Here is a 24,156-nt window from a genome sequence, read left to right as displayed (position 1 = left end):
TGTGGGTGTGGGAGGGTTGTAGCTGCTGGCTTATTATTGGGAAGGAGGCTTGTCTGAAAGGGAAAGGGAAGTTGTGAGACGAGGTGTGGGTGGGTGAGCCTGAAGGCTCGTGGAGAATGGCTTGTGGCGCTGTCAGCCCCCAGCCCTGGCTGGGGTTCCTCCTCCTCCACACGGCAGCCACCCCGGCTTGCCCACAGTGCCCGTGGGGCTCCCGGGCTGACCGTCCTGTGCTTGTCGGGGTGCCTGGTGCTTGTCTGGGCAGCCAGGACTAGGGGGAGGGCAGAGACCCCTGTTCTCAAGACATTGTCCTTCGGGACCAAGGTCGGCTCCTCAGCAGAAGCTCATCAGATGGGGAAACTGAGGAACAAGTTGGCCGCATCCTGCTCTCGTCCCCACCTGGAGCTGTCACTTCCGAAACCTAAGTCCCCACCTCCCCTCGCTGGCCCTGTGCCCCAGCCTCGCCCGGCGCCTGTCCTAGATCCACCTCCCTGCGTGCTGCTCTGCGCTTGGAGCCCCAGGGACTCCTTAAACTGAGCAGTTCACCTGAGATATAGGTCTGGTGGTGCGAGGCCTCAGCCACAGACTGCGAGGGGGCCGGGCTGGGGGTCTGTTCCCCTCATACCTCCTTGCTTCCCTTTCCTCCTACCCCCTCCCTCCCCACAACAGGGCCTTTGGAAAGAAAGTCCTAGGACTGGCCAACGGGTCAGTGTTTCAAAAGTCTCTGTCCCCAAGAACCATCTGGACCTGGAAATGTGCTTTGGGTGGGGAGGGCACAGGTGCTTTGGGTGTGTCTGAGAGTGGACAGGTCTCTCCCAAGTGCATCTAAATGAGGACACCCATGGGTGCCTGGTGTCTGTGCCTCAGCATGAGAGGGAGAGTAGGAGGAGCCTGTGTTGAGCAGGAAGGATGTGGGTGTGCCTGGGGTGAGCTCGGATGGGAGAGGCCATAGACGTGTGTCCACCCTGGGAGTTTGACACAAGTTTGCATACAACAGTGTGCATGGATGTGCATTCCTGTGAGTGTGTAAGAGTGTGGATAAGAGTGGATGAGTACATTGCAAATGTACATGTGTGCACAGGCATGCTTGCATGAGTGTGTACACACACGACCGCACGGGTGTGCATGTGGGTGTGTGCAAGCATGTGGGTAAGAGTGGATGTGTGCTCATTGTACATGTGTGCATGCGCAGGGGTGTGCACAATTGTGTGTGTTGAGTAGGTGTGCACCTGTGTGCATGCATGTACATGTGTGTGTACCCATGCACCCTTTCTCCAAGCGAGCGTCGCTGTGTGTACCACAGACATCTGATTTATTAACGAGGACAATACAAGGAGAGTGTGCCTATTATTTCTGGTGTCCGCATCAGCTCCTGACAGCTTCGTGGAATTGAAATATCTTATTTAATGCGAGTAAGAATCATCTTAAATATCAACTGTGACACTCAAGGACTCGAACCCAAAAGGGCACTGCGTGTTTGCCGTGCGTTGGAAGATGCCACCTTGTTAGGTGGTTCTTTTCTCCCCTGCTCATCTCCTGTCTCTAAAAATCCAATTATCCGCACGATCGTCCGGTGCCCTTCACCCCAAGCAGTGGATCCAGGGCGCTTGCAGGTCCTACTGGCTTAACCAGGACCCTCTGGAATGGGGCAGAGAAAACAGTGGGTTCTTGCTGTGTCTTCCTTGCTTTACGCCCTGGCTCTACACCCCACCCCACCCCACCCCCCACCTTCCACCCCAGTGCTCCACGCCCACTCCCTTTGGTCTTCTAAGGGGAGAAGGCAAACATCCCTCCACGCAGGAGACTCCTCACTGCTCTGCAGCCTTCAGACGGGCAGGGATGTTCCAGGTGGCGAGGAAAGATCGCTGTGACATCTTGTCACATGCACGAAGCCAGGAGCAGAAGGGTGAGCACCAGAGGCGGAGTCTCCTGCTTAAAATCAGTGGCTGGAGTTGTGAATTTGTATTTGCATATGGAAATTTTGAAAAGACACTTGAGAAACTAGGAACAGAGCTTCCCGCTTCCGCTTCTGTGTGTTGGGAGCCGGCAGGACGCGCAGCTGGGGCAGGCAGGGGAGAGCTATTCACTCTGTCCCTTTTGCTCTTTAAATTTCGCAGCTTGTGAGTGGTTTTCCTATAATCAGTCAATATATAAGCAGTCCTTTGTGGGGAGAGGGGGCCCGGGGTTGGGTGAATCCAGGTGTTCACAGGCCCCTGGTGATACCCGTGACTCATCCTCATCAGGTGGTGATGAGCGCCGCCCCCATCACTGTCTTCCACCCCCAGCAGCCAGGCTCAGGCTGCTCCACCTGGAGGGTGCACACCTGGAAGGTCAGCTTGGTGAGAGGTCGCTGGGGTCGAGAGCTGAGGAGGGTGGCCTTTGGAAGAGGATCTGGCATTCCCTTGGTATCCCCAGTGTCCCTGAGGACACCGTCTTTGCTGGTACCCCAGGGGCTGATGTGGGGTCCCTCTGTCAAAAAGCAGTGGAATGCAGGGAGCTTGCAGCTCCTGCATTGGTGGCTGGGCACAGTTGGGGGTCAGGTCCATGGGGACGCTAAAGAATTGACCAGGCCAGGCACTGCGTGCAGCCCTTAAGGGGCCCCCACTTTGAGAAGTTCCTGCCTTGCCTCCTTGTCCTCTCTGAACCTCTCCCTTGTACCGCCCACTCCTGCATTTGCTCCCTAATTTGACAAGTGCTTGTGTTGTCCCTACCACGTGCCAGGGCTTCTCGTGGCTCCCCTCCAAGACAGCTCTCGCTGTCCCCCTTGCACAGATGGGAAAATCGAGGTTTGCCAGGGTCCCGAACTTGCCCAGAAGACACAAAGTCTGGCCGAAATCTGAGCAGGGTGGACTCAGGAGCCCCGACATCAGCTTCCTCAGGTGCAGGCCCAGCTCACTTGCAGGGTGCTGACCCCCCCACCCCCTGTGCCTAATGGGAATCTGGAGGGGCTGGTCTCCCTCAGTCCTGGCAGGGTCGAGGCCACAGGCGGGTGGGGTGGCAGAGCCCTGGCTGGAAGTCCTGAGGGCCCGAGGGAGCACTGCGGGATAATGAGGGCGGCTGTCATCATCATCAGGGAAGCTCGCAGCTCTGAATTTGCAAACCCAGCTGCTGGCCAACTGCCTCTTTCACCAGCCTGGGAGGCGGGGAGATGAGAGAGGCAATTTGGGTGGAGTGAAGCGGGTTTCCCTGGTGGAAAAGGCAGTGGGCGGAACTGTTACTTTAAATAATGTTGCCTACAAGCCAGAATTAAGTCCCCCAGGCAGGAGTATCAGAGAAAGGAGGAGGGGGAGCCTGGAGGAGCAAGAGGGCCTCAGCGGCTCTGCTCTGTGGGGCCAAGGAGCCAGGCCTGCAACCTCTGGCATGATGCACTGAGGTAGCCAGCAGCGACCCTCCCCTGCTGTCCTCCGGGAGGGGCAGCCTGCAGCCGGCCGGCCTTCCTCAGAGGCCCAGCAAGGCCTGGGGGCTCCTGGCTGAAGCCAAAGGACCTGGGCCTTCTGCTGAAATTTTTTATTAAGGTTCAAATTTCACCACACATTAGCAAACAAACCCAAATCCAACGAGTCCCCAGTGTCTTTTCTATCATGTGTACTTAAATTATATACTCAATGTGCATTTTTTAATTTTATCCTTAAAATAAAAGCAATATATGCATACAATAAAGCACATTCGGATGGCATCGAAAGACATAAAATCGAAAAGTAGAGGTTTCTCTCCCTCCCCACCCCAACTATCTCTCCCAAAAGGGAGATAATATTTCTGGAGTATCCATTCAAAAAAATGTTCTGCAGATGCCAGAGTGATTTGCGATTATGTGTGTGATAATATGTGTACATGTTCACACACACACACGTGCCCATGCTTGTGTACACACACACACTATTTCCATTTACCCACTTGGTATCAGGTCATTTGAATGATTTTTTCTTTCTTTTCTTTTTAAAGATTTATTTATTTGTATACAAGAGCCAGGGTACAGGCCAGATGTGTGGAAGGGTGAGAGGATTCACCCAAGACAGAGTGGAGAACAGAACAGGCAGACTGACAGAAGTACACTGCTGAGGGGAGCAGCGGGTGAGATAGGAGAGGTCTGCCGCGCCATGTGGGTATCTCCGTGGCCAGCGGGGATCGAACCTGCACTGCAGAGGCTGTGGACAGCTTCACAGTGCTGTACTCAACCGCCTGTGCCACCAGGGAGGCCCATGAACTTTTATTTTTCTAGCCCAAACTGAAATTATTTTTAATCAGCCAATTGACCTCAATTGACCTCAATAAACCTGAGGGCCTGGTGGTCTGTATTCGGGAAAGAGTCCCTGACACTCATCCTGATGCTGTTGAGCTCCTGGCTTCCTGGTTTAATTCCCATAAATACCTCCTCTCTTCCTTCCCACCCTCTGTGCCCTCTCTCCTCCCAGACAGATGTTCTTGTTCTTTCCATGGCCACAGCGCCATTCCTTTCCTTCTGATGGGCGTTCAGCTTGCTCCCCACCTTTTGTTCATCCTGCCGCTCCAGACCCCCCTCGGTGCCACGGCTTGTGTGCCAGACTATAGCCACGTTATTGCCATATATTGAGAAAAGCCAATTTCCAGGAGGACAGCCTCTGGGTCAAAAGGCTAGAATATTCTAATTTTGATAGATCCTGCCCTGACACTGGGTGGATTTACACTGCCAGGACCCAAGGGCCCACCTCCCGCCTCCTTGATCCCCACTGACACTGGGTGCATCAAACAGAGAACACTCAGCACTCCGCTATGTGTTGTTGTCTTGTTTCCACTGGACCGTCTTTCATCGTGATAGAGGTTGAGCCACTTTCTCTGAGTTTATTGTCCATTTCTGTTGATTTTCCCTTCCATGGCGCTTTTTAATAATATCTGATTCCATTTGCAAAGGGAGAGAGCTTTTCGAGCCAGGCTATCCTTTCATCTTCCTCTCAGGTCAACCCAAAGCTTCCCCAAAGCTGTCTTGCAAGAAGCAAGAGGGAGGGAGGGGGCTGGAAGTTCGACAGAGTGGGGGCTCCTGCTGTCTCCCCATCATCATCCCAAGAAAGGGGCAAATGAGCTGCAGCCGGTAGCAGAGATAAGAAGCTCAGACAGCCCCAGGCCCTGGGTGAAGCTGAAGAGCTGGAGGGGCGGTGGACGAAGCTGGGGAGCATCCGCCTGTGAGTCTGGGCCGGAGGGATCCCAGGGACACTGTCTCCATGTGGAACTGGTCACAGGCAGGTTTGGGGCCAAGAGGGCCCAGTGGCACCGCAGCCTCTTACCTCCTAGCACCTGTGAGACCACAGGTCAGTGCTGGGGTATTTCTGAACCCGGCTTTTCTGACCTCCAAAACGGAGGTGCTGAGCAGCCCCCCTCCCTGGGAACATCACGGAGATTAAGTGAGAGGCACTCAGACACCAGCCCGCGCTGGGCCGCATCTGCGCCCATAAAATGAGGAAAACAACGTCGACGTTGCAGGCCTTGCAGGAAATTTAAGTGTAACATTTGTAAAAATGGCTTTTTTGTGGACATTATGATTCTTTTTTATGATCTCAAAAAGGACCTTTTTTAATAAAATGCTGACCATTTCTATTTACTTTTCTCTCCCCGCCTGGTACTTTTTAATAATATCTTTTTTTCGTGTTTTTATTGCTTGATTGTTTGGTGCGTTTTGGCTGGTTGGTTTTAATGACCTCACTTAGCGAAGGAAAAGGTGGATCGTCTTCTGCTTCTTCAAGTGTCACCGCTCGGTGGTGCCCAGCCGCCTGGGACCGCTTTGTGAAACAGAGAAATGTGTCCCGGCGCCCTGTCCAGCTTTGGACACACAGAGGGTGCTGGAAGGTGGCCATTGTTGATTCATCATTCTGAGATGAAGACGGTGGCGATGGTGATGATTTCTGATCAGAACTCGTGGAAAATAAAACTAGCAACTCCTGGGAATAAGGTCACTCATGCCAGCCTGGCATAACCTGGCCGCTGGCAGCAAAGAACCTGTTGGCAAATCTACTGGGAAAACCCTAGGACATGCGGGATGGACAGAGATGTTCTGACCCCCTGAGGTCCCTGCCGGGCTGTCCATTTGCAGGAGAAAGGTGAGGGGAACTCATCTCTCCATATCACAGAGCACAGCCCCCCAAGTCTCCCTGTGAAGCTCACCAGACCTTGGGCCTCCCACTGCCTCCCAGCCAGGGGAGCCTCTGCTCTCCAGCTGCTGTCCCCACCCCCAGCTTCTGCTGCCCCAGCACAGATCATAGGCCCCCAGAAGGGCTCCCAAGGGTCAGTGCCTCATGTCAGAGCTCCTGGCCCCTAAGCCACACCTGGGGAAAGCAGCCCCCCTGCTGGGCAGGTCACGTGGGGTCCCTCCAAGAAGCTGCAGCAGAGTTGTCTGCAACTTAAGGTTGGGCCGACGCTGGCACAGCACCGCTGTTCTCAGAAGGCACAGGCTGCTTCCTGGGCCCCTGAGCACAGGTCTCGCTGCCTTTGGGAGGGACCCCCTATTGCTCAGGGCCTGTTTGTGATTCCATGACTCGGCCAGAGAGACCTGACCTCCCTGACCTCCCATCCTCAAGGTGACCTGGCGACCTCTGCCCTCGGTCCCCCGACCTCTGCATCCTTCGGCTGCTTCCCTCATTCATGGCTGTCTCATCTGCCCCTCAGGTACATGATCACCAGCCTGGACCGCACCCACGCCGGCTTCTACCGCTGCATCGTGCGGAACAGGATGGGCGCTCTGCTGCAGCGGCAGACGGAGGTCCAGGTGGCCTGTGAGTACCGGGCTCGGCAGGTGGGGCGGGAGGCCGTGAGGGTCCGCGTGTCCTCATTCCAGCCAGGTTCTGGGCAGCTGAACCCCCCAGCAGTCTTCCAGGCTGGCAGTGACCCCTCCCATCTCCCTGGCTTGCCTCGTGTGCATTGAGCCTCACTAATAGGACCAAGGTCCCACAAGGTGGCGGGGGGACACACCTGCTGACTCTGAGTTAAATGGGACCAGACACTGTTTTAAAAGGGGAGGGAAGGCCGCCACCTGCCTGGAGAGCCTTCCCTGGGGCTGGCCCCAAGCTTGCGGGGTCTTCATCAAAGCCCCCCCAAACCTCTCCAAGGAGCAGATGTCTTGGGCCCCATCACCTTAACTTTTCCATCCTCCCACACACTGCGCCCTGGAGCAATAAGTGTGGGGGGTCCCTACAATTCTTAGGGGGTATGGAGAGATGCCTCCTGGTGGGAACCAGGGTTCTAGGAGGGAGAGGAGATGACAAGTGTGTTCCCAGGAGGGCCGGGTGGGCAGAGGACAGTGGCTGAGCTTTGGGGGTTAACAGCCTTCTCCCCCATGCCAGCAACCCCAGGAGGCCGTCCTCCCAGTGGAAGAGGGCAGGGCAGCTTCTGAGAACTGCCACCCCCACCCCCTGCAACTCAGGGTCCCCTGTGTCTCGCACCCTAAATCAGCTGCTCGTGCCGGGCGTGAGGCCCGCGGCGGGCTGTCCCGTTCCCATTCTGGGCATTTTAGGAGGAAAGGTCACATCATGGGATCTGGGAGTGTGCAAAGCTGTAGTGAACCCCAAAAAGGCCACCTGCTCCCCCAGAGCCCACCGGGCTGGCCTCTGATGTGGCCCAGAGAGAGAGATGGCCTTGTGGAGGGACGGGGGAGAGAAATCTAAAAGAAAATTTCAAGTGAGGCCAAGAGTGTTTATAATAATTATGGAAAACCACCGTAATCAGAAATGGAGGGCGGGTTGTCCCCATAAATCAGCACCAACGGCAACTCAGCCTACTCCGAGGAGCAAAAAAGCCGGGAATTAAAATGATGGATGGGCCGCTGCCCGCGGGCATGGACGCCGGTGGAGCCTCACTTAGCCGCTCCAGCCAGGCAGGGGGAGCCGAGGGTGGCCTGTGAGGGGCTGTGTGCCTCCCGGTGGGGCCGTTCCGTGCCCACGTGTGTGTCTGCACGGTCTGCCTCGGCCCCCGGGGCACGGGACGCACACGTGAGTGTGTTCTTGGGCGCAGCCCATGCGTGCGTCCAGGCCCCAGTCAGTGCAGGCCGGAGGAGGGGTACAGACGTGGGGTTGTGGGGTCTGCTCCAAGCCCGTGGCCCGCAGGTGACCACAGGCACTTTCTGGAGTTGAGAGCCCCTGAGATGACTGTCTCCCCGCGTGGCCTCAGCTGGTCTAAGGGGGAACAAGAGGGAAGCAGGTCCCGGCCCGCAGGCGTCCTCCCTGGGCTGCCCTGGGCCCGTGTGCCCGCACCCAGCCAGACCCCGCCCTCACCCAACTCCCCTCACGCACACGCTGCCCCAGCATGGCCACAGGTGTCCTCCCCACCCCAGCCCTGCTGAGGGACAGCCCCTGACCAGGACTGTGTGCAGGCCAGCAAATGAGGCACCCCCAAGGCGGCCAGAGGCCTTTGCTACTGGCATGTCCTCCTGGTGGGGAGAGGGGCTAAGATCTCCCAAGCTGGGGGGCGGGGAGATGCAGATGGCAGAAGTCACGCTGCCAGACACTCTGACCCTCCACCCACAGACCTGAGGTGGGCCTCCCTGAGCTCCCCCTTCTCACACTTGGGGTTCTGTGGGTTCTGGACCCCTCTGGGGGCTGTGAGAGGGTCTCACAGGGCTGGCAATCTGTGGGGTGCCCAGCACCAGGAGAGGCTTCTGAGGGAGGGCAGCTTTTGTGTCCAACCACGTTTGGATGCTAACTCTCCCCTTGACTGCTGTGTGACTGCGAGGAAGTGACTGACCCTCTCTGAGCCTCACTCAGCTCAGGCTCCTCCTCTGTAAAGTGCATCCAATAATCCCTACCCCCTAGGCTTGCCTGAGACTTCCTGAAGCACAGGTGCAGGCCCCACAGCCACGTCCCTAAGGAGATGCTCAAGGAGCTGCATCAGAGCCTCCAGAACAATCCAGCCCCTCCCCGCACAGTGTAACTGTGAATGCCTTTCCTCCATGGGGGCCTGGGACAGATCTGAGAGGTAGGAAGGCTGGATTAGGATACGAGGAAACTGAGGCTCAGAAAAGTTAGAGGACACCCCAAGATCCCACAGCCAGGGTTTCTACCTTCCACCTTCTCCCGAGTCACTGCCTTCATGCCAGAGGTTGAGCCATGAACCCTGGGTTCAGATCCTGGCTCTGCTCTCCCTAACTGTCTGACCTTAGGCAAGTTACTTAATTGCTCTATGCCTCCACTTCCTTGTGCGTAAAAGAATGCCAGTATTAGTACCTACCTGGCCGACTGTCGCCAGGATTAATCAAATTGGTGCACACACACCCGCATGAAGGGCACCCAGCCTGGCCAGCATGGTTGGGGGAGCAGGCTGCCTTCTTTCTGCAGAGGGAAGGCTCCTGGAGTAAACACAGCCCTTCTGGTTCTGTCCACCTGTGCAGGGCTATGCCTGCTCCCTCACCTGCCCCAGCCCCAGGCTCAAGACCTGTGCCCCACACACCTCCCGCTCCTGTCTGTCCCAGGATTGGGTATGGCTGCTTCTCCGAGGCCCTCCCTCTCCCCTCCATGGGGGTGTCTGCCTTCTAGGGTGGGGCTTGTGACTTGGGGACTCTAAGGAGCCAGTTCCCGGGCCACTGCATTTGGGGATCTCTCAGGGATTGGAGGGAACCAGGCAGCCCCACCCCTGGCTCCCACGCACCCCCCCCCCCCCCCCGCTTCCCAAAGAGGAACTGTGAATTGGGTTCTAATGAGAAATTAATAAGGCAGCTGTGCTAACAACTAATGATAATGGCAAAGTCGTTACAAAAAGATTCTTTACATGTTTTTAATTACAGCAATTAAGGGGAAGTCAATAAAACATCAGCCCCCTCCCCAGCCCGTCCTGTCCTCGCTCGAAATCTCTTCTGTGTTTCTTTGAAAGTTGCCATAAATTTCTAGCATGCAGAAGTGGGTTGAATGTCTGAGAGGGTTGGGAGATCCTTCCAGAAGCCACAGCTTCTCTCGAGTTATTGGTTGCCCATACCCAGATTCGCGGGCACCTCCGAGCTCACCCTACCCAGGTTCCCCTGCCCTCACCTGGTAGGCCCTGTCCAGACACCTGACCTGCCCACCCACAGGCTGCCGGCAAGGTCCTCCTGACCCCCCAACTGGGAAGTCTGGCCACTGCGCCTTCTACAAAACAGGCCTTGAGGACATCAAGCCATTGTCTCAATGTGGGCTGCGGCTGGTGCCCCCGAATGCCACTCGTGGGCCCCATTTTCTTAGAGTATGAGTGTTGAATGGGAATATTCTGGGGCTTTGCGACAGTCCAGGAGGGCCTGTTTGTCCTGAATGTTTTATCCCCTCACGAAATACCTGCTGCTGCTGCCCGGAGCCCCAGCCCTCTCCGGAGCACTGAGGACAAACCCAGACACGTGTCCCTGCCCTGAGGAAGGTGATGGGGGCAGCACAGTGACAAGGAGAATATACGATATAGACTCTAAGGTGACCGAGGTCGCTCTGAGGAGGTGACATTGAGCAGAGTCTCACAGGAAGTGAGGGTATGAGCCATGCAGATGCATGCAGAGGGGGGCGGTCATTCCAGGTCATTCCAGCAAGTGCAAAGGCCCTGGGGTGGACTCGGGTGTCTGAGGCCTGGCCAGAGTAAGCAAAGTGGAGAGTGGAAGGAACTGAGGCTGGGGAGGTGGCATTGGGGACAGAAGGTGGCGTCCAAGCTCTGGTCAGCCCTTCAGTGTGACTCAGAATGTAAGGGAGGTCGTGGCTGGTTGAGGGCCGAGCATGACGTGACCTGGTTGCAGGAGAAGCATTGCTTTCATAATCAACAAACACAAAACCACAGTGAAATATCATCCCACTTCACCAGCTGGGCAGAAACCAGAGTCAAGCATGACAAAGTGTTGGCAGCGACTCTTGGCTGCCGGCAGAGTGTACGTTGATCGATTGGTGCAAATTCGGAAAATGGTTTGACATTATCTCATGAAAGGCACGTGTGCACGCCCTCCAATCCAGCCATTCCAATTTTAGACCAGTGCTCTGGAGAGACTGTTCTTAGCAGGACAGAGAAACATGAAAGCAAAGCCAGCCCGCAGCGCCCTGTGCTCGCTCCATGGCTGACATCAGGCAGCCACAACAAAGACTCTGCACAAAAAAAATAGCATTGCAGAAAGAAAACCAATTCCATCATGACACCGCATTCAGTGGCCCTGGAGAGGGAGGGAGGGGTAGGCACAAGCGGGGGTCCGTGGTGGTTTGTGTTCTGTCCCTTGCACTGGGTGGTGGGGAACTCAGTGTTCATTCTGTTCTTCAAACTCTGCATAAAGTTCTATTTGCTCTTTTGTATGCATGGCATACTTCCCGATAAAAAAAGTTTTAAAAATTAATGAGAGCAACGAATATATTCTGAAGGGTAATATACACTTTACTAGCCCTTTGAAGACATAACAAAGACATCAGGAGTCATTTGTAGGCCACACCCAGCTGTGCTGCGGGCCACGGCTTTGCTTTGGAGAATTTGTTGAGAAAGTTGGATCAGCGCTGCAAGGCATAGCCATATATTAGCAAGCACTTATTCCAGAGAGGAAGTGTAGTAAATAAACCCTTATTTGTTTCTGTCTTAGTGAGTTTTCTAGAAGGTCCTGGATCCCAGCCTCTGTTAGCACAGGGTCCTCCATTCTTCTAGCCTTTTCCCTACACCGTCTGACTAAGTGGACTCCTTCTTAGTGGCTCCTCAGCCTCCGTCCTTTCATCCATCCACTATCCTTCCGCTCATCCACCTGTGCATCCATCCATTTGTCCCTTCCACCCTCCACCCATCCCATCCTCCCCCTGCCCACCCATTCCTTAAGTTATCCAAGTACCCATCCATCCATCCATCCATCCATCCATCCATCCATCCATCCATCCATCCATGAGATGTCAATTCATCATCCAAACATCTATCCAACCATCAATCCATCCAACCCTCGCTACCTGCATTTATCCTTTCCTTCACACATCCAATTTTCCATCCACCCATCCAAACATGCATACATACAACCATACACACATACAAACATACTCTGTCTCTGATTAGAGTCTCATCCCACTTCCCAGTCAAGTAGGCTTTGCCACCACTGCTTCTTGTAGAACATTGCTCCTTCTTCCTAGTAGCTTCACAGGGTGTCACTGAAGGGTTTTGGGTTGGTGTTCTCATGTCTCCATGACCAACCATAAGCTCTATGAGGGCAGGAACCAGGTCTTTCTTCAGAGCCTCAGAGAGCCTGCCTAAGCCATAGTTGGTGCTCAATAAAGACTCATTGGGTGATGGCATTGGGCAAATTTAGAGGGAACCTACTTTGTCATAGGGATTTTCTCATGAATATAGATAAATATATTCTTGAAACTCACAATGTAGCAGAGAGAAATAAAGGGCGTGCATGAAGAATCTTAATGCAGGGTATGAGTCATGAAAAAGGCAGAGAGGGAATGCAGAAGGAGGACCAAGTTTGCATGCTGGCCTGGCCCAGCCCTAACTATTTAACATTGGATAAGCCACTCTATCTCCATGAGCTTTAATTTCCTCACTGACGAAATGGAGCTAATAAAACTAGAGAGAGGAGAAAGAAACACTATTACCATGAAATTGCTTTAAATTGTTCAAATATATCTTCTGAGTTCTGTGAAGTTTTTTAAATAGATAAAATGATTGTAAGAAATGAAATAAAGGTGATATTGATATAATGTTTATAGACAGAACCAAGTAATCAAAATTAATAAACATCTTATAAAATGTGGATTTATTAAAGTTGAACTTGGCATGTTATTCTGAGGATTACATGAGACAATGCAATGAGATCCACCAAGGAATAATCTGACATAGTATCAGTACCCATTTGATGGCTTGGGGTAATCTTCGTTGAGGAGGTTGACCATGTTTAAACTGTGAAAAATTTATTGGATTCCAATATTTTAATATTACAAATATTAGGTATACTTTTTGAACTTTAATGTTCTCTTCCAGCTTCTACAACTGCATAACAAAGTCCCACAAATCTTAATAGGGCACAGCAATTATGTGTTACGCTCACAGATTCTGAGTCTTGAATCTGGACAGAGCTCAGTAAGAACAGCTTCACTCTGTGCTATCAAAGTCTCAGCTGAAGGTCTCAAAGACTCCGATGAAATCATTGGAGAGATCACATGTTCATTTACATGTCCAGGGTAGATGCTGGTTGTATCTGGGGACCTCAGTTCTTATTGGTCAGTCCCATGTCTGAGTAGATGAATTGGACTTCCTTACAAGATGGCGGCTAGATTCCAAGCAGGAGTATCTGGACAGGGCGAGCCAGGTAAAAGTTGCATCCTTTTGATGATGTAGTCTTAAAAGTCACAGAACATCAATTGTAGACTATCCTACTGGGGACTTAATCACAAACCCCCAGATTCAAGGGCCCCACCTTTTTGTGGAAAGAGGGTTAATCACACTGTAAAAAGAGCAAGTTGAATGGGAAATAAATGTTGATGCTGTCATCTTTGGAAAGATACAGCCTGATAGCACTTGTATTTTCTCATGTAATACTGAGGAAGGTATTCTTAATTCCATTTCACAGAAGAGGAGAGTAAAGCTCTTAGGGTCAGAAGGTTTGTTTGAGGTTGTACCTAACAAGCAACAGGAACAGGATTTTTCACAGGTCTCAATGACACCAAAACCACTATCACTGCATTCACTGCCTGCCAAGTCTAGGACAAGGATGCCAACGGGAGATTTTATTTCTTAATCTTCTTAATTGACTTAATTGACATCTCTCTGGGATGCCATTGAATCATGGGGCTTTGGTAAGTCTTGGCTTGCTCTGGTGACATTTTCAGGCTGAGGCTACAAACAAAGGTGAACGTGGCATGAGGGAAGAAGCGGATGCCAGCAATACAGCATGGTGGGAGGGGACCTGATGTGGTGTAGGCATTAAGAGGGGAAAGGTGTTGGAGCCCAGGGAAGAGCTGACATGAGTGTTTGAAGAGACGGTGGTCAAAACCATTAGATTAGATGAGGCTGCCAAGAGGATAATGTGTCTGAGAAGAGAATTATCCCAAGGCTTTGGAAAATGAGCTTGTAGACCCTCCATTCTCAGACTGTAGTGTGGGGAGGAAGCCTCAGGAGACTGATAATCAGGAACTCTAAGATGTGCATGGAAGCAGAGCCCTGGGGAGGAAGGAAGGGCAAGGGTCATCCTGTGAAAGGAAAGGAAAGTCCCCAAGGAAGTTCAGGCTAGATTGGACTTGCTTACAATATGGCAGCTAGAGTCCAAGCAGGAGCCAGGTGGAAGCTGTATCCTTTTGATGACCTGGCCTCCAAAGTCACACAGCATCACTTACAGCACATTCTACTGGTGGAGTAATCACAAATCCCCCAGATTCAAAGGGTGGGGACATAGCCCCAGGGGGCAGTTTTGAGCCCCACCAATGTGTAAGAACCACTAGCTTAGCACAGACAGTAGATCTCAACACTGACACACTTTGGAACTCCCCGAGCAGCTTCAGAAATACTGATGCCTACGCCCCCCCACCCCCGAAGCCTCTTCCCCTTGGAAATATGAAAGGCCACCCTTTAGGGGCATCTAAGATGCATCCAGCACCTTAGAGAACTTGAAGAACAGAGGGAAGAAGACGCAATGGTATTCGAGATATAATAATTGAGAAAATAATAGTCAAAGTGAGGAGACCAAAGGGTTCATTGCTGGTCCCCATGGTCAGGGAAGGATTGGGTGGGCCACAGGGAGACCAAAGCAAGGTTTCCGTGCTTTCAACTGACTGCATGTCGGAACCCCAAGGGGCAGCTCACACCCATTCCCAATGATATCAAAGTCTGGGGGTAAGACCCCGCCATCAGCATTTTTAACTCTGCAGCTGATTCTGACAGACAGGATGCCAGCGTGAGGACGAGCATGCTGCTCACGCTTGTGTGTGGACATGCTTCACCAGAGTTTTGTGAAGTGCAGGTTCTGATTCAGCAGGTCTGGGGAGGGGGGCCCGAGAGTCTGCATTTCTAACAGCCACTGCAGAGCCCCCAGGTGCTGGCCCACAGACCACGCTCTGAGCAGCAAGCCTGCACGTTCGTTTCCAAGGGCCTTGGCAGCAAGCACAGCACACTTGCTCACAGCTCCAAGCCTCTGCTGTCGGAACCGGACCCCACCCTGACCCCAGCGGGCAGCCGGGCTGGCGGAAGTGCAAACACGCCACTCTCTGCTCCCCTCCTGGCTGGTGGGGCCTTCTTTTCTGCCACGGGGTGGGCACGTCTTAAAAAGAGCAATCTGGTGTTGATGTTCACGCGCAGGTGCAGAGGCACGCACTTCCCAGGGGTCCTGAGCGGCCAAGAGCCCACCCTCTCCAGCGGGCCTGCTCCTCCTGCCCCCCAGTGGCCGAGACCTGCCTCCCCTGACCCCAGTGCTGACCCCCTGCTGACTAGAGATAGAGAAGGGGGCACCGCTCTGCCTGGTTCCAGCATCTGGGTCTGAGCTCAAAGCCTGGCCCAGTCCTCAGACAAGACCCTGAACCTCTCTGAGTCCATGTGGACGAATTTTTGCATTGTAAAATAAGGACCAGCCGCTGGCGGTTGCTGGCTGACGCAGTCAGTCAGCATTATATGGAAATAAATGGGGATAAAACCCCAAAGCACGAAGCAGGGCTTGTGTAGGGATGGGGTTAGAGGGTGGGTGAAGGGGTGCTGGGGTGCTGTCTGTCCCCCATGTTCCTTCTGCTGCCACTGCTCCCACCGGAGATGGGTATTCTCTGCAGCTGACCCCCAGGCGGCCCCTCACCCCCACTTCTGCTCTTCTCTCCCGCAGATATGGGGAACTTTGAGGAGGGGGAGAAGCGCCAGAGTGTCTCCCACGGAGAAGCCGCCGTCATCCGGGCCCCGCGCATCTCCAGCTTCCCGCGGCCGCAGGTGACATGGTTCCGGGATGGCCGCAAGATCCCTCCCAGCAGCCGCATGTGAGCCCCTCTGTTCTCTGGGGGGTGGGCCCCCTTCCTGGGGATCTTGGGGAGAAGGGGCCTTCCCTCCTGGGGGAGGATGCTTGTAGCCAGATCAAGCCCCCAAATGCCAAGGAGGGCATTTCTGCCCTCCCAGGCCTCTCTCAGCAATTCGGCGTCCAAGCCAGTTGGGGCACCTCCCAGGCTGCGGGGAAGTCTGGCTCACAGGGGCTTTCTGGGAAGGTGCGTTCTAAGTCTCGGAGCCCTGACAGCCGCTGCCGCCTTCCTGGGGAATCCCGGGGCGTTGGCTCCACTCTCAGCTGGAGAGCGAGTCTGTCTCCAGGGGCACTTAAAAAACCCAAACAGGCAGAGACAGAGGCACCATCACCATGGTTACAGGCCCAGGGCTCCGGCCAGGTCATCCCTCCCAGGGATGTGGTTGGTGCTGGCATCTCCCCCACAGCGGGGGTGTCCCTGGTGCTCCGGTGTGCGGGTGTGTCCAGGGGTCCATGGCGAGCTGGGCTCTGTGTGTTTTGGCCACAGGGAGGAGGTGTGACCGGGGAGTTCTGGCAGGAAGAGAAACACATGGCCCTTTCAGTGCTAACAAGGGCCCCTTGTGTGCCCTGGCATCAGGCCTGGCAGCCTGGCTTGTGGGCAGGAGCCTTGGAGCCAACACCTCCACTGAGGGCGAGGGGCAAAGCATTTCCTCCTGGGACACACCCTAGCTCCACCCTCCTCAGGGGCTGGCGCCTGCCCAGTCTTTCCCATTTCCTTGCTCCCAGGGAAGACAGAACACCCTTGTCCTGGTCTGCTCAGCCGCAGGTCCACTGCGGGGGAAGCTGGGTCTAGTCTCCGTAGGAAGCAGGAGCTAGGATGGACGGGTCTTGCCTTTGGGGACCACAAAGCCTAGTGAGAGCAGCTCCGTAATAACAGCAGGATGGACTGAGCAAGCTGGTGGCGTTTATTTAACCCCTGGGCTCCACGCCACACCCACGCTGCTCCTGCAGGACAGCCCTTCTCCAAAGAAGGCTCCCTCTTCCGTCCCCTGAGTACAGCTCAGGACATTTTGTGGAGTGAATGACCTTCTCTGCACTCCTATGAGGCTGCTGATTTTGTCCCCATTTTATGGGCAGCAAAGCGGAACCCCCAAAAGTTTGCCTACTGGGCCAGATCTCACGAAAGGTTTCAGGCTTGGTGACTCGAGTCAGGGTCCTTGTAATTCCATCATAGGTAAAAACTATGCAAGATCAGGTACGAAGGCGGCAGAGCCAGGTGGGGGGAGGATGGAGTGAGAATTAGGTGTGGTGCTGTGATCCCCAACCTGGCCGCCCATTGAGATCATTCAGGGTCATTTCAAATAAATTGATCTTTAGATTCTACTCCCCTCACATTCTGATTTCATTGAACAGGGTGCAATCTTGGCGTCAGGGTTTCTAAAAATGCCTCAATGATTCTAATAGGCAGGCAGAGTTGAGAACCACTGCCCTCGGAAGTGTCAGTCACCTGTGGGCACGATAACGCTGCGAACCAAGAGATCTCACCACCCTGAAAGGCTCAGCGTGCGCTTGTTAGATGACTGCAAGATGGGACCTTGTCTGGGCTGCCTCCCTGTTCTGGGCTTGGCTGGCTCATTGGCTGATCCAAATAACTAGGTTGCTCAGCTCTGCTCCCTCCTCCAGCCAGGAGGCCCAAGATCTTCTGGAACTGCAGCAGAGCAGGAGCGGAAGTAGAGGGAGTTTTCAGACTCTAACACCCCCATGGTCAAAGCACCCCCACCATCACATGGTGGAGGTCAGATCCGCAATAGGGACAGTGGCACCGTCCCTGGAGTGAGAGGACCTGCAGCCATAGAGCAAAGGGTGTGGGCACAGAGCCAGGGAGAACTGGGGAGAACCACGGGGGACTGTGGCTGCGTGAGTCCAAGCCTGCAGCCTTGGGTGTAATTAAGAAAGCAGAGTTTCAGGGCAGCCCATAGGACAGATACTGAGACAGGTAGGTGAGGCCTCCCTCTTCCCCTCTCCTCTCCTGAGGTTGCCCCACCTGTCCTAGAGGTAGCGGTGCCCACATCCAGGGCATCAGCAGTGGCTGCCGGAGACCACCTCCAGCCTCGGTGGGAAAAAGTACTGGGACCAGCCAGCAACCTCTGCCCCAGCTGTGGGAGGGGTGCGTGGGCTCCCCGCTGCGCCTGCCATGGGGGTGCAGCCCTTTCTCCCACACTCCCACCATCCCTTCCGGCCCAGCCCACCTGCTGTCTCACTCCTCTGCCCTCTCCCCAACCCCTTCTGTCCCCCAAAGCCTCTGGCACCAGGACAGAATAATCTCCCAGTGCACACACAGGCCCCCTTCACAGCCACCCGCCCCCGGCCCGCCCTCCAGCACTGCTACCAAACACAAGACAGAACACTGTGGGATTTTATCTCAGCAATTACAGCAGATTAATATTCACATCCGAGAGGGAAGGTCCCTGGAAGCCAAGTCTCTGATGTCTGTTTGCCAGAGATACGGATCTGAGGAGTGCTCTGAGCCAGCAGGGGCTCGGGTGCCCGTATCTGCAGAGCTGCCGGGGCAGAAACAAGATTAGCGACACCTCCCCCCCTCCCATGGCCCTGCTGCTCATTATTGAACGAGACAAGATTCCTACCAGAGAGTCCAGCTGGGGGCAGGCTCTGGGCCGGTTTACTTTGTTCTTCGTGCCGTTATCATGGGCCCCGTGTTGCCCAGCGCCCAGCGTCAAGGGCTATCTTAATCTGGTGCCGGGAGGTGGGGTGGGAGCTCACTGCTGAGAAATCCGGCCCAGCCCCTGCCTGGGAGTGGAGCCCTGACATCCACACCCTGCAAGGGCCCTTCACCAGGCGCTTCCAGTATGGTGCATCGGTGCAGCAGGCCGGAAGTCCTCCCGGACTGGAGGGCCAGATGTGACTGTGGGGGGCCATCTTGCAAGGAGATGGACATCCCGTGGAAGGTGGCAAGCCCCAGACCTCCCTTAGCCTCCCTGGAGTCAGAGGGCAGGCTGGTGGAAGCTGTGAGTCCAGGCCCAGCCTGCCTCTCTCCTGGCCTGATTGAGGTAGTGCTCGCTGAAATAACAGCCAGACACCTCCCCCCCCCACCCCGATCCCAGGGACTCCATGGACATGTATTTCTTGCTCACTTAAAGTCCATCAGGGTGAGGAACAGGAGGGCGCTCTCCTCCAGACACTCAGGGACCTGGCTGCTGGCAGCTCTGCCACCCTGCATCCTGGGCTTCCAAGTTTTGCCCTGCTCTCTGGGGAGAGAGAAAGTGGGGGTCCTGCAGGGGTTCCTATAATCGGAGACCAGAAGTCGTGTTCTGCGCTTCCTTCGTATCATACTGCTCTGCCCTGTGCCCACCTGGATGCAGGGCGCTAACAAGGGTGGCCCTGACTCCCCAGCACTCTGGAGGGGGACCATGAAGCTGAGGGGGACCAGCTGGCCACGTCTGCCACCTGGATCTGCCACCCAACCTGGGGCAGATTTCCTTGGCATGACATGGTCAGCATGTGGGCCTGACCATTCCCCTCTGGACTAGCCTTGGAGTGCACCTGACAGCACCCTGACTTCTCCCCTAACTACACACCCCCTTGCCATGACAACCCAAACTGGTCCAGACATTGCCCACTGTTCCAGAGGGCAGAGCCAGCCTGGCCTGAGAGCCACTGACCTAGAAGGACTGATCATAACATAGATGACAACTGGCTGGAGGAATGGGGGTGCACCTTGCTGTCACAGAGAGAAGGTGTTGGAGGCAGGGGCTTCCTGGGAGGCCCCAGGGGCTCAGGACAGGCCAGTGAGCTGAGGAGTGGGGCCAGGCATGCCCAGTGTGCCCTGCTGCACCAGCCTACTCCTGTGTTTCTATGGTAACAGGAGTGGCCAGGCAGCCAGACCCGAGGGATGCAAGGACACAACAGGGGACCATCGTAGCTTGAACTTGCACTGGTGCCCGATGAGCGCTGTGAGAGGTGGGAGCCTCAGCCCAAATGCAGGAAGTTCAGAGCGGGCAGGAGCTAGCAGGGGCCCCAGCAAACAGCTGCTTCCACCCCTTACACAGATGCGCACACCGAGACCCTGGAGGGAGGAAGCTGCCAGCCAGCTCCCTAGAGCTGGGGCCATAGCTCACCCCTGCCTGGCCGGGGCCCGGCCTCCCTCCCCCCAGCTCTTGCCCACCCCCACCAGCTGCACGAAGGGCCCCTGCCAGGGACTCCCAGGGCAAGGTCTGTCACCATCTCTGTCCCATTTTGTCACATTTAAAGCTATTTTAGCTCCTTCCATCACCTCATTAACTGGAGGTGAAAATAGCTCTCCAGGAAAAAAAAAAAGCACACATCACAGGCTATCCAGGAACTGGGAGCAGCAGGCTTAGCCTCCAACACCACCGGCCTTGCAAGGCTCAGCACTGAAGGCCCAGACCCGGGAGGACACCCTGGCAGGGAGCGCGCGGGCTGGGGAAGCAGTAGCGGTGATGTTTATTTGAGAGCCTGTTTAAAACAGCAACATTCACCTAATGGGAAAATTTGAAAAGAATTCAACTGGATTTGTCCTTGTTAAACTAACATTAAGGATGTTTAACAGCTGTCTCGGGCGCATCACATTAAAATTGGAGATAGACTTGACAAACTAATGGTTTTGTTTGTCGTCGGGAGAATGGGCAAAGGAGGAGGTGGGCAGAGCTGGGGGGTGCTCCCGGGGTCTGCTCAACCGCAACAAATGCAAGCTTCTGCTCGGACAGGCCCTTTCTCTGCCTGCACGGGGGATGCTGAGGGTCTGACGGGGGTCCCAGCAGAGGGAACCAGAGTGTGAGCCAACAGCCCACGTCTGCAGCCCACCGCTGGCCAGCCTTTCTTCCTCTCAACCAGCCCAGGGGCTCCCACTCCCCATCAGAGAGGTGGAAACAGGTACCCTTAGAGGGGTGTGGAGGGAGATCTGCACCCTGGAAGTCTGTCATGGGTCACCCATGGCCTTTAAATCAGCCTAGACACAGCTAGGGGTAGGCTAGCTCGCCGATTCTGGAATGGTCCTGCTCATCCCTCACCCACTGTCATCACGCGTCATTTGTTCATCATTCACTCTGAGACGTTTCTCCGTGTCCGGAAGCTCCTGGTGTCCATGCAAGCAGAGACCCAGCATGGATGCTGAGACGTGGAAGGGGCAGAGCTCCTGGGCGCGCGTGCCCAGGCACCTGTGGGACAGGGGAGCTGCCTGTGCATGGCGCTCTGGGCCTCTGGGCATGCGCTGTTTGGGCCCGACCCCCCTGGAATTCTTTGCAACTGACTGTAGTTGAGGGAGGGGGTGGATCCAGGAGGGGGCCGGAGGAGGGGCCCCGGGAGGCAGCCTGGGAGGCCCTGGCTGTGTCCCCATCTGACAGCCCCCCTCCCAGAGCCCCTCGGGCCCAGTCGGAGAAGTCCTTCCCCTCTCCCCAGAGCCATCACCCTGGAGAACACCCTTGTCATCCTGTCGACCGTGGCGCCCGACGCCGGCCGCTACTACGTGCAGGCGGTTAACGACAAGAACGGGGATAACAAGACCAGCCAGCCCATCACTCTCGCCGTGGAGAGTAAGTGAGCCGCGGGGCCTGGCCCGGCGTGGACGCGCCATTAAATCTCGGGAATGGGTCTCCAGGGGGCCTTCGGGAAGATGGAGTGGCGGTGGAGGGGGGAGGCTGGGGGAGCGGCCTCCTGGGCAGGAGGCGCCCCAGCCGGGCTGGGGTGTGCGAGCAGGAGCCAGGAGGGAGCTGGTTCTGAACCGTTTCCCTGCAAATCCGAGGTCCTGTGTTAGGAGAGGGGACACCGAGTGCAGCTGTGGGCAGGGCCCCTGAGGCCCAGGAGGGCCAGCGGCACAGGGAGAGGGTGGGTGAGCGGGTCACAGCCTCCCCGGGGCGCAGGTGTGCTGGGGTGCTGGGAGAGGGAAGCCAGAGTTAAAAGAAACGTACTAACTGCCTCCGCTCAGCTGGCACGTGAAAGTCGCTGCTTCTGCTGGGGACAGGCCTGCCACGGAGGAGAACGCAGCCAGGCTGCCCCCTACAGCACCCCCTCGGCTCCCCAGAGTCCTGGGAGAGCGTGTCCCCGTGGCAGAGCGCAGGTTGAAAGAGCCTCTTTTGGCCAGGAGGCATTTGTCCAGGTTTCTGACGGGAAAGGAAAATGCTGGGGCGGGGGTTCTCCCCGACCAGGTGAGCCCCTCCCTCCACGGCCCTCCCTGGATAGAGAAGGGGCTGGGGTAGCCCCCAAGGCAGGCCCTCCTGGGGATCAGACAGTTCGCAGGCAGGGCCTGAGCTTCCTGCAGGAGCCGAGCAGGCGGGGCCAGATGTTCTCACCCCACCACATGTGGGGAGCTCCTGCTCCCCACTGATCACCCATGACCGAGCTGGGACACAGCCGCCGGCAGCAGGGTGAGGGTGTGGGTCAGGAGGGCCTCTGTCCTTCCTCTGTCGCCAACTCCAGGGTGCCTGCAAAGAGCCCTGGATGCAGGGAGACTTCCATGCGGGACGCTGACCTGTCAGGGCTACGTGGGTCACCTCTGACCTTGACCTGGGCCAAGGTCTCAGTCTAGTCGCAGCTGGTGACCTTGGGCTGCTGTTTCCCTAGGGAAGGGAATTGAAGCCTCAGTTTCCCCCATGTTTTCCAGTGCTCCAGTTACCTGGGGTCTGGTGGAGCCAGGTCATTCGGTACAGGGCGATCATGCTCACGGTCAAGGCCAGGCATCTTCCTGGGTGACTCAGTTTACCCTGAGACCAGAGATTGGAGCCTTCTGCTCTGGGCTCTCCCCCAGCACCCATCCTCTTCCTCCCAGGGGTTAAACCAGCTACTCTCCTGGCTGACTTGTGTGGGTCGTTCATTCTCTGCTCCGCGCCAACCCCCCAACGCTCCAGCTGGCCCAGGGGAGTCTGGCATGGCCCTGGGGACCCCTGTGCCTGCTCAAGCCTCCCCGGTTGTCTGCTCCCCCCTCCCCGCCCCTCCATCGCCTTTCGTGGCCCCTCATCGCCTGCTCTCACGCAGTGATTTGTTCTGGATTGAGAGCAGAATCGCTGATTTTTAGCTAATTTCTCCTCCCACAAGTGACTGTACTTCAAAACCCTGCTCCTGTCACTGACATAAACCCCAGCCTGCCGCCGGTGTAGGGGAGCAATTTTGTCCCTTTGCCACCCCGGCCCCTCCACCCTCCCCTACCAAGCTTCCTCCCTCCTCCGTGCAGGGCAGTTCAGCTCCTTAGCAGCCCTGGGGGGGCAGGAGGGGGCTGCCCCAGGAGTCGCCCCTGCCCAGGTGCCAACCTGGGGACCTCAGAGGACCGTCGCAGCACGGGGACACGGCAGGGCCCCATGCCCCGAGCCAGAGATGCACTTGTGGTCAAAATGGTGAGCGAGTCACCTCCACAATGTGGAAGTCGCCAGTAGCCCCCCCTTTTAAAAGGAAGAAGAGATAGGTGAAATTAATTTTATTAATATATTTGTGAGCCCTGCGTGTCCGGAACGTCACCATCTGAACAGTCGGCCTAGAAAATACTAATGAGCTCTCCAATGCCGGGTTTTTTCATCCTAAATCTTGGAAATCCGTCTGGACTCACAGCTCGCGTCAGTCTGGACGCCAGGTTTTCAGCTGAGGTAACGTGATCTGTGTTTAGATCTCCCAGAAGTCACAGCTGAAAAGGTAGCGCCGTTCGCTCAAGTTGCGCCACACGTCCTGAGAAGTGTTCTCCTCGCTGATTTGGGGGCCTGTTTCGTTTTAATGAAATGTAAATCAGTTCAAATGAAGTCCCATTCAATCAAAAGGGCACATTTCAAGAGCTCGGATTTGCCCGTGGCTGGTGCCCCAGGTGGGAGGGGATGGGTTGGCCGGGCCCCCTCGGGCACCAGAACCTGCCCAGGGCTCACCTGCCCAGCCCAGGTCCCCGACTGCTCATCTGTGACGTGACGTCTGCAGCAGCCTGGGCTGGGAGGATCAAATGCAGTGACTCGGGGAGAATAAGTCTCGGTGGGTCCCTCACTGGGTCTGTGGTCGGAATCACCCTGGGGTGCAGAGTCCACGGTGTGCGGAGCCCTGGGCCTCTGCCCCATCCACGCCCAGAGCTCCCGTGGAAGATGCCCCCTCTTGGCTGCAGTTTGCTTGTGACTTTCCTGGCTTAAGCTGTGAGGCGCACCCCACCTCAGTCCAGAGCACGAGTCTGAGGGCGATGTCCTGCGTCCTGTCCTGAGAGCTGCCGGGCCGTCCCCTCACTCTGGCAGGCATGGACACAGGTGAGAGAGGAAGTGAGGGGCACGGCCCTCCCAGCAGAGAGCCGGCAGCCAGGGCTGCTGAGGGGTCCC

General features: G+C 55.8%; 1 protein-coding gene across 2 annotated transcripts in view; it reads left to right on the top strand.

Moving 5' to 3' along the window:
- The window catches only part of SDK2 (sidekick cell adhesion molecule 2), a 212,435-nt gene that overhangs the window by 115,268 nt on the left and 73,011 nt on the right, over positions 1 to 24,156 (top strand). For both annotated transcript variants that reach the window (XM_037495165.2, XM_054689621.1), the window contains exons 3-5: positions 6,631 to 6,737; positions 15,722 to 15,869; positions 21,281 to 21,414. In XM_037495165.2, the coding sequence (XP_037351062.2) occupies positions 6,631 to 6,737; positions 15,722 to 15,869; positions 21,281 to 21,414 (389 nt within the window). The remainder of the gene's footprint in view (positions 1 to 6,630; positions 6,738 to 15,721; positions 15,870 to 21,280; positions 21,415 to 24,156) is intronic.

This window comes from Talpa occidentalis, unplaced genomic scaffold (assembly GCF_014898055.3).
Source record: "Talpa occidentalis isolate TD23 unplaced genomic scaffold, MPIMG_talOcc4v2.1 talOcc4.7, whole genome shotgun sequence".
NCBI classification, from domain to species: domain Eukaryota; kingdom Metazoa; phylum Chordata; class Mammalia; order Eulipotyphla; family Talpidae; genus Talpa; species Talpa occidentalis.
This window is presented reverse-complemented; position numbering and strand designations above follow the sequence as displayed.